The sequence below is a fragment of the Monopterus albus genome, unplaced genomic scaffold (genome assembly GCF_001952655.1).
Source record: "Monopterus albus unplaced genomic scaffold, M_albus_1.0 scaffold29.1, whole genome shotgun sequence".
Lineage (NCBI taxonomy): Eukaryota > Metazoa > Chordata > Actinopteri > Synbranchiformes > Synbranchidae > Monopterus > Monopterus albus.
In genome coordinates this window covers 3466246-3476290 of record NW_018127909.1, presented here as the reverse complement: position 1 = coordinate 3476290, position 10045 = coordinate 3466246, and the positions used below count along the sequence as shown (strand labels likewise).

Below are 10045 nucleotides of genomic sequence, written 5' to 3'. Positions count from 1 at the left end.
CCCCCCCAAAAAAAAATATCAGTTCAGGAAACTACTATATAATGTTTTACTTAGAAAATGTCAGCTTTGCTGCAAGCCTGTCTGTAAAACTAAACACATGGTGATATGATGAAAATGACAGAAAGTAGTTATTTTATGATAAAATTTCAATTTTGGAAATTTTTTTACTAATGAACTTTCTTCGAAGACTGACCTTGGTGTGTTTTTCTTTCTCCAAAGTGATCGGTGGATGCCACTGCATGACAGGCCGTAAATCAAAGATTCCAGCTGAAGTGATGCCAGCCCTTTGCATCATGTGTTGTCGCTTCACACTATGAAGACATGTGGACACACGGCCACAACTCCTGCAGGCCACACAGCCCTCAATCACCTAAAGGATTTATCATGGGTTTAAGTAGTCAGATGCACCGAGACATGATCATATGCATTCTGTAACATACACTGTATTCATTCATTAGCAAAAAAATGTTAAATTCAATGAACTTAAGACCAAACTTCATTTGAGATTTACCTTAACTCAGCCACACTGTGTAGGCCAGTAATCTAAAGCATACAGTGACATCGCAGCACAGATATTTATATGTATAGACATACTGTAGCCCAGAACAGTAGAAATATTTACTGTTTACTATCTATAGAGCTGCTTCGGCGTGTGGCTGGTTTTCAGACCACGCCAGTGTATGTAAATAGTTGACCTGGTTAACCAGAAGTATATGACAGGTTCTCTGAGTCAGTCCAGCTAAAGGGCCCTCGCTTCTGGGAGCACCTTGTTAAAGGGTCAAGGCAATGCATACTACAATAAATGTGTACATTATTTGTACATAAAATTTATGATGACATCTGTGTTTACTTTATCTGCAGGAGCAGTCAACTGGGCTGAGTAGGTTATAGCCATATCATGCCAGGAAACAAAGTCTTTCTAAAAGTTCATAGACCAGGTAGCATAATGGACTTGTAAAGTTAGTGAAATGTCTGGCATTACAAATAGGGAAAATGAGCATAATCTGATAACAATAATTATTTGCTACACTAAGGCAAATTGGGGTTGTTGAAATGCAAGCATTTGTAAGCCAGTATCTTTAAGCAATAGCTTGACGTTTTGAAAAATTAGCTTGTGTTTCCTTGCCCAGTCTTAGATAAGAAGATTGATACTCTCTCTTTTGTACAGTGGATCTAAAAGCACAGCCATCAACCTGTTAGCTTTTCTTAGCATAAAGACTGAAACAGTGTGAAACAGTTAACCTGGGTGTGTTCAACGGTAACAAGCTCTGCCTACCAGCACCTGACACTCACTACCACGTTATCTGTCTCATTTGTTAAACCTGTGTAAGCATAAAAATGCATAAACACTTCCACACTATTTCTTAGCTGGGTGCAGTAGCTTTGTCTCGTTTTGACATTCTACAGATAGGAAACACGAGGAGAGAGGGGGTAAGGCATTCAGCAAAGGTCTGTGGATGTTGTAGTTATGCACTGTAATACACATCTTAACCATTAGGCTTTGCTTTTGTAATGGCTAAACAAACTAGATTAAATGAAATGTTTTAGCGCACTTTACAGCATGTGTAAGCTACTAATTATTCTTCCATGGAATTTAAACTCTGAAACAAAAATAAAATAAAATCTGGAGACATTTTATTGCCTGCCAGAAAGATGAATATGAAACAGTATGTGGACCGTTTAGCATTGCATGTTGGCAATTGTATTACATTATTTTTGACCATACAGTTGAATCAACATATTTCTAAAACACTTTGAACAAAAATATAGCATTATGACCCTCATGAAGAAGGATTTATTGTACGACTGTTGTATTAGATTGACTTAGTTTTAGCTTGGTGTACCTAATAGACTGCCAATGAGTGCATCAATGGGTGATACTTATTTAAAGGATGATTCTGCACATTGCATCATTTTAAGGTAACTAATAACAGGAGATGAAATCTTTGTATATTAGTGCATTTACAAAATCTAAAAGACAATGTACTAAAAGCTGTCAGGCATCAAATGAATACTATCCAAGCTGTTGATTCTAAAATGAAACAATACCTACTCAATTATCCATGGCTCTTCACTGCTACAGATGAACCTGATGTCATATATTAGTTACTATAAACCCCAGAAAAGCCTGCTGACTGACACTCTGCATGAATCTAAAAAGCAATACAATCTGTATCCGAAAGCTTTTATAATTTACAGGGATTTGTATTATTCGTGCTGCACTAAATTTACAGCCATGATTATTCACGGGTAGCAAACCAGTCCCAGTTAAGTTTTATTGCCCTCTTCAAATTCTTGTTGCCAGTTTCTCAGTCAGTGTTTCAGCGGATTCCTTTGGATGTGATTCTGAGAAAAGAACCTGAACAATTCACATGAACTGCTGACAGTCATAGACGGATGCAGAAGCAGCTTTTTTGTGAAAAAGTATTACATATAGGTATTATATTGTACATTACCATGTATTACAATATATCTATAGTCATACATGGCAACCAACAGAGTTGGTGGTTTACAATTATTAACAGTGCCATCACTCCTGTTTCTATTTATCAGTAATTTCATCACCCAAGATGGTGCTACAGATGGAGCTATACATGTATAGCTTTATTTAAACAGTTACACCTTGCTATAAAACTGTCAGCACAATTAATCTGGGGCAGAGATAATGAATGATGGCCTACTTTTAATTTTCAAAGCTACCCATTGTCTCATGTTGCTTATATAAATTGGGTGATCTCCTTCAATTGTTAAAATGAGTTTTGTGCTTTTTCGATCCATGTCGCTTCAAAACAAATTAGTTTATTATATAATTAAATCTTCTGTAAATCAGATAGTGAGAATGCTTCTATAATTTAAACAAGTAATAAGCTTTGCTGCAACACATAGGGATCCTAATACCTTTTGGGATCAGCAAAAATAACCAATTTGAAAATTGCTAGTACAAATAATAATAAAAGGAGTTAAAAGAATTGGTAGAAAAGGAGTGAGGTAGCCACTATGCAACCGTCATACAGTTGAACTGATGATATTTGATTTACTGATCACCATTTTGTGATGTGCAAAAATGCTAAGCAGCCTGTAATCATGTTATTAACCCTTAACAGGCCAGAAAAATAGACTGCCTTCACAAACATTTAGGGTTGGGTTTAATTTCAGCTAGGTTTCAAGAAGAATATAAGTTCTTTAGTGTCTAACAGTCCGAGTAAAAGCTTAAATTAAACCCCGTCCCAACAATGTTTGTAATGATGCTGGACATTAAAAGGCAATTCTTAGTGTGAGGACCATGCAGGACTGCATTAAAAAATTAACTGACAACAAGACAGTCAAGCTAGCAGCCTGCACTTTGGTGTAAATGCTAATTTCATTATGCTGACATGCTGCTGTTTAGCAGGTGAGTTTGCATGCTCAGTTTATCACAACACTAAGTACAGCTTCTCTCAAGCTGTTCCTGACATACAGTATCACTTTCACAAGAATTGGGTTGTCCGTCCCTCCGTCCATACCCATTCTTGTGAACACGATATGTCAGGAACACCTTAAGAACATTTCTTCAGATTTGGCATAAACATTCACTTGGAATGAACTGATAAGCTTTTGATGCTCAAAGGTCAGTGACCTCACACCTGTTTCATTCATGTAAATTTGACTGGATGGTGGAGGTATACAACAAGCGGTAGTTCTAGTTTTTTGAAAAAAGGCGGTTGAGTTCCGCAGACTACAATGAGGATGTCCTGGCAGTTTGCGGTGGCCCAAGTCCTTGCTAGGACACTGTACCATATGCTGGTATTTCCTTTAATTTACAAACCAAATTCATGTATGCATATTATAAAGTGTGAAACTTGCCATTTACCCATCCTTCCTCCCTGCTAGAGCCAAGAGACACATTACCATCACAGTATTTCACTTAAGTCCTATCAGCCCCCACCCCGACCATAAATCACTGTATCATCATGTCTCCTTTGCTTGAAAAGGCTAAAGCATGGGTAATGATGCCTCAGGTCAGTACTCAATGTAAAATGAGGACAAACTGATATTCACTAAGAAGGGAATGAACACTTTGCTCAAACTGATGAAAGGCCTAATAGATTAGGGGCCCCTGGACAAGCCTCTTGTCAGTCCTTCTTTCTCAGTGACCTAATGTACCCATAACAGCTGTGTGAGAACGCTTAGCAGTTAGGCCAGGATGACAAGTCATTGCTCAGCATGATATATATGCACTACTACATGTGAAAGAGGAGAGTTTGTTGAAAGGTATGGTGGCATGGGTATGCTAGTATCAATATATCCTTATCATTTGTATTTTAGGTATTTATCTGCTGGTCAAAGGCAAGCATAAGATCTTTAAGCATGGGTAATCACTGCCCATTGCTGCACCTGAAGGCACAATGAGAACATTAAAAGGTGTAGGAAAATATTCTGTAAACTCAGCTCATCTTAATTTACAAGCAGCTGTCCCGCCAGTTTTTGCACCAACATCACTTATCAAGCAGGCAGTGAGAGAACTACTGCAACAACAAATCAAATCCTTTACACTCTCAAGAGTGTAGAAATGTGCCATCTATTTCAGGAATGATCCCTTCCATGCATCTAAACAGTCCATGTATTAAATTAAAAGTGTACAAAGCAATCAGGTTCATATGCCTTTAGAAAACAGTGAACGCTTGTACACAGTACTTTTAATCTAGCAAAGGTACAAAGTGTTGTGAGGGGGAGGCGACAGTGGTGCGGTGGGTAGAGCAGTCGTCTCCCAACCAGAAGGTTGAAGGTTTGAATCTCGGTGCCTGCAGTCCATGTGTCGAAGTGTCCTTGGGGAAAACACTGAACCCCCCCTGTTGCCCCCGATGGTTAGAGCCATCAGTTGAGGTAGCGCCGCAGATGGCTGCCATCAGTTCTGTACCGGAAACAAATTCTTTGTGTGTAACATATTTGGCCAAAAAAGGTGATTATCCTATTACAAGGTACTTTTATTGCTTTTTTTTTAAACAATAGAACAGAAATTAACTCATTTACAAAAACTGAGACAAGATATCAAAACAAATATTTGAACAATTTGATTATTGTGCACACAGACTTAGACACGCTGAGAAATATATATTGCAGCCTTGCAGCCCAGTTGCACTGCATTTTTTAGGAACCAGTATCCAGGTAGCTAAAACAAAAGAAAAACAATCAATCAAATTTAGACCACAGCAGTTGACATGACATTCAGTAAAATCTGCAAGGCAGAAAAGTTATTTTTATAAATGAAGAGTGTCAACTTCTTGTGATATCAAAGCATTAGGGGTGTGATGATACACTTGGCTCACAATGCACGGTATATGGTTCAAAAGAATGACACAAGACGATATTTTAATATTATTCTTAAATCTTCAATGACGAAATATATCACCATAAAAATTGTGTTTTAATCGTCTTAAAGTCAGAAAATGCAAAACAATGCAGATGCATTTTGAAAGGTCTTTATTGTCTATATTGTTATGACTTTAGTTCTACTTTCAAAGTATGACTTATCATATGTAGTAAAAGACAATATGCAGGCATTGTGAAAGGTTTTGCCACAAACTGACTGGTTTCTCTCCTCTATGATCACACATCAGTCTCTTCAGACATACTGTAACTGTGCATGAACTATGCATGAACTTCTAACTGAAGCTGTGTGTGACCGTCTACGCTATTTTCACCCTGACCGCACCGCAGCAAACGGTGACATCATCTGGCAAAGGCACTGCTTTGACCAATCACATACGGGGGACGACTGGAGATGTGGATGCCCTGGGAAGCATTTTTTTTTTTGTTTACCTTGTTAGCATAAGCATTCACTGCTATTCACTATTGAACTTGGGCCACAATTAACACACCATAATGACATTCCATGCATTATCGCTAGTGTTGGATGTTAAACTGTTTTATCTATCGATGCCAAAACACCAGTGGTAGAATTGGTGCCAAGGTAGAGTAGGCTACATTAGCAGCATGGCTAACCAAAACACAACATAAACTCATGAGCTGGAAACGTGAATGAAGCCACTCACGTCATCTCATCACAACACGGCTGTATCATACACGCCTACAACACTCCCTTTGCAACCCCTCACCTCCCGGCCAATGCGGCCCTGTGCGTTAAAACACAGCTGGGTGTTGCATTTTCTTGTCACACAAAACGTTTGTGTGGACTCTACAGTAAAAGTAAGATTTGTTCATTTCCTTGATAAGTAAAATCTCAGTAAGCTAAATGGCATTTAAGAAACACCAAGCAGAGCAAGACAAGTATTAACCAAGATTATAAAGTATACTTACTGATTCAGCATCATGCTCCAGTGCTGTATCATGATGGTCCATTTCATCATCCCTGAATTCCTTTATTACCTATTAAAATATACCCCAAACCATTTATTGAATTCACTCCATCAGCGCAGCCTTAACAAGACAAAAGTCTCAAGTTGTTTTGACAGGGTTGAGAATGAAATTTCACCAATGACCGAGTGTTTGCCCTTACCAGGGCACCAGCTTCTTGAACTTCCTGTACTGTATGTCTGTAGGTCATATATATTGATGTGGCTGACTTGTGTTCACTGTTCCAAAAGTGACATACTGGTTACACAAAGTAATTGCAACTCAATAAGTCACAAAGGTAAAATGTTTTATGTAATATAATCAGGCACCACAACAGATGCAACACTCTTTGAAGACCCTGTATCAAAGGAGGTCTAGCTTCATCTGCTAAGTACTGGTTTGACAGGAAAATATTGAGAGAGGTGTGGGGAAAATCTTGGCATTCTCACTCTTGAGCTCTGACAGCGTGTGTGGCAGCCCTATTTACCAATGATAACATTCCAAATCCGCTGCCTGGGGACTTAGTTATGTGCTGTGATGTGTACAAATTAATACTGTAACAAATTAAAAATTGCAACAAAACTTTAAAACAAAAAGAGTCAGACCCATTCACACTGCATGACTTGATGAAAACAGGTCCGTTAGTGACTATTTCTTTTCTAAAACAACATGGCTGCACAGTCAGCAGATAAACTGGTTACTGTCTTGTTGTAGTTCTTACAAAATAGGTGCTCAGGGAGTGTCTACTGTAGTATTATCTACACTTCCTGTTACCAAATCAACCAGGACTTAAATCATTAATAATACAATATTAAGTGACAAAGCTGCAAAGAAAACAGCAGTTGGCTCACTTGTAATAGTTCAGTGTATCTCTCTGGGTCCTTCTCCATCAGAGCTCTTATCTGGCTGTTGTAGTGTTCTGAGATACTTTCTTCCACCGCCACAGTGCAGGCCATGGCCCCCTCTTTTCCCAGCAGAGCAGTGGATGCCCCTGGCAAACATTTAAAACAAGAGAAATACACAGTTACGATCAACACCTGACTAGAGAAAAAACTTCAGCAGAGTAATTACTGAAATGACATTGAATCTCTGCAACATACAGTGCAGTGTTCACACACTTGCTAGTTGTTCAAGTTCAAATTTGCTGGTTACAACATTCAACATGAAGACAAATACAATTTAGCATTCTCCAACAGCAGACACAAGTCTGACTTTACACAAGTTGCAGTATGATAATAAAACAAACCAGACCAAACTACATTACAATGAATCCTAGTCCAACAGTGTATCAAAATTATTATTCAAAGTCATTATGCATGTTTTGTTATTTAAAGTATGCTACCTTCCGATTTTATAACCTCTTTTGCAGGTTAAGATGGGCACACACTTCACGACTGCTGTGCCGATTACGAATGGTATTTGGATGCGATGACTGATTGGACCCAGTTGGACCAAGTCAGGCTTAGTCTGGGTCAGTCGTTGTTGACAGTTAGCAGATAAAATCGCGTAGTGTGTGCCATGTAACAATTCTAACCTTAAGCCTTAAGAACCAGTCACTGCCAGTCCTTTCTATAAAGATTTTTTAATACATGTTCAATATTTATGACTGGCATCAGCGATCCATGACATCACATATAGTATGTGTCGCCTGAGGGAAACACATGAGGGAAATAAATAAAAGACTGTAAAGGTTCAAGAATGGTGATTAAAAAGGACTGTAGTGTCAAAGTGCACTGGACAAATAAGTGGAGGAAAAACGGCTGGCATGTGGCAGGAGAATAAATGCCTCTACAACATTAACTTAATTCAAACATACCACAACAGGACTGATACATTTCAGTTCCCGCTGTAGTTGTACAGTCTACATTTTCACATATCTCCATCCAGGATCTCACCCACTCTGCACTTTTTTCCTCTTTTTTGTTATTTTCAGCACAAAATGAAGTGTACAATAGATATAAATCATGCAAGCTGGTTGAGTCCATATTTGTTTTGGTACGAGGACACGTGAGAATTGGCATGATCTTGTGGGGTTTACAGGCTTCTTCTGCTGCCAGAGCTTCCAGACAGTCAAGTGTGTTGTCCACAACATTTGATCAGTCTCAGGTTTTAGCCAGTCATCAAGTGTGTGCCCAGCTTTAATGGAATGTACCAACCTAATAAAAATCCAGTAATGTTCCAGAAGGGTAACAATGCTGTGGGCCGAACTCTGTTCTCAGCCAGGATTTCATTGAATTTCTCAAGGTGCTGCTTCTCATGATCCCACATTTCCTAAAGGCAAACAAACATGTACATGCAGTGCTGAAAATTTTTAAAGATTTTTAGTTGAAAACACCCCATATCTTACAGATGGCCTGTACTGCCGTTCTGTCTAAAACTCTGACAAGAAACTCCTACAAGAAGGGACCATCAAAGGTTAAAGAGTCAATTCCATATTTCTGCACAGCAGAAACTTGTGAATTTTGTGATCTTGTCCATTAAGATCATTCAGTATTCACCAGCCACGTTAGTAACATTGTTCTGTGTGTAGTTCACAGGATTTCAGATCACTTAAGACATATTTCGATATGTGTAGAGTGTCTTCTAGTGCAGGTTAAAGGATAATGATGCACTATTTTCTCTCCCACTTTAAAGCCACGTGTTGCACTATGTCCATACCTGTATGACAGGTCCAGTCCTGGATCGACCTAACACTGCCATCTGGCCGGCGTAGATGCGGTTGGCACCATATTCACCAGCATGGTCCACGCGCAGCATTCGGTGCAGCATCTCTTGCTCGTCACTGTCACGCGGAGGCGGTACTACGCTGTAAGCACGTGCGCTCTGCTGCAGGGCCACTGTTACAATACAATAATAAAAATGTAGCTGCAATGAACGCAACACATTTGGCTGCTTCAAGAAACAGCAAAGTCTGTTCTCAACAGAGACTAATACTTTGCAACCAGAAAAACCACGACATTATATCAGTTTCAAGTGTAACATTAGACCATTTTATATTTAAAATAAAAAATCCTGAACATTTTGACAAAACTGTTCAACGTACCAGTAGCTAAACTATTATTTAGCTGACAAAACAAGGGAAAACATTACTGTAATGTTCCTGTTAAGCCAGGAACGGACTGTTTGCAACAATAACTGAGAGAACAGTAACGTTACACCTGCAGCTAAATCCCGAGCAAGTCAGATACCGTACTTGTTTTTAGCATCTTAGCACTTTAGCAATAGCTTTTGGCTGACACCGCTGGCAGAAACCTACAAACACACGACTTACCTCTGCATTTTGAGGACTGGCGAGCCATCGCTGGACCGATAGACTGAGACCAATTATTTAAGGCTCTATGTATGGCTCTTTGCATTGTAGTTAATGGTTTAACTACCCGTGTTAACAGAAACGTATAAAAAAAAATACACAAATTGTCATTGACTAGAAGAAGACAGACGTGGCGCAGACTTATGACGTAAACGCGTTATACGTCTACCTCACTGCCATGAATCAGTTATTTGTTTTCACAGTATGGGTGTATCACAGCATGTGCAAATACAGTGTATTCATGCAAAATACTTAGATATATAACAAGTATGTCATAACTGCAAGCCGTTTTTGCATGTATTAGAATTATATATAAAATGCCAACCTATGCACAAACCCACTGAAAACAATTTGCTTTAATGAACAGTCCAATGAAAGGAGTGGATTACTGTCTGACTCTGA

General features: G+C 38.9%; 1 protein-coding gene across 1 annotated transcript; it reads right to left on the bottom strand.

The window, feature by feature from the left end:
* Positions 1 to 4946: 4946 nt before the first annotated feature.
* coq7 (coenzyme Q7 homolog, ubiquinone (yeast)) lies at positions 4947 to 9804 on the bottom strand. Its single transcript, XM_020596148.1, has 6 exons — positions 9605 to 9804; positions 8992 to 9170; positions 8490 to 8604; positions 7185 to 7324; positions 6298 to 6366; positions 4947 to 5149 (listed from the first exon to the last, which is right to left on the bottom strand). The coding sequence occupies exons 1-6, from the start codon at positions 9687 to 9689 to the stop codon at positions 5072 to 5074; spliced, it is 666 nt and encodes a 221-aa protein (XP_020451804.1). The 5' UTR covers positions 9690 to 9804; the 3' UTR covers positions 4947 to 5071.
* Positions 9805 to 10045: the final 241 nt, after the last annotated feature.

Bases quoted from the DNA above. Each gene is read 5' to 3' on its own strand.
- coq7 (XM_020596148.1), bottom strand. From the start codon at position 9,689: ATGCAAAGAGCCATACATAGAGCCTTAAATAATTGGTCTCAGTCTATC. The intron at 9,171-9,604 runs GTAAGTCGTGTG...GTATTGTAACAG, and splicing joins CCAGTCCTCAAAATGCAGAG to TGGCCCTGCAGCAGAGCGCA. The intron at 7,325-8,489 runs GTTGGTACATTC...AATGTTTGCCAG, and splicing joins CATTACTGGATTTTTATTAG to GGGCATCCACTGCTCTGCTG.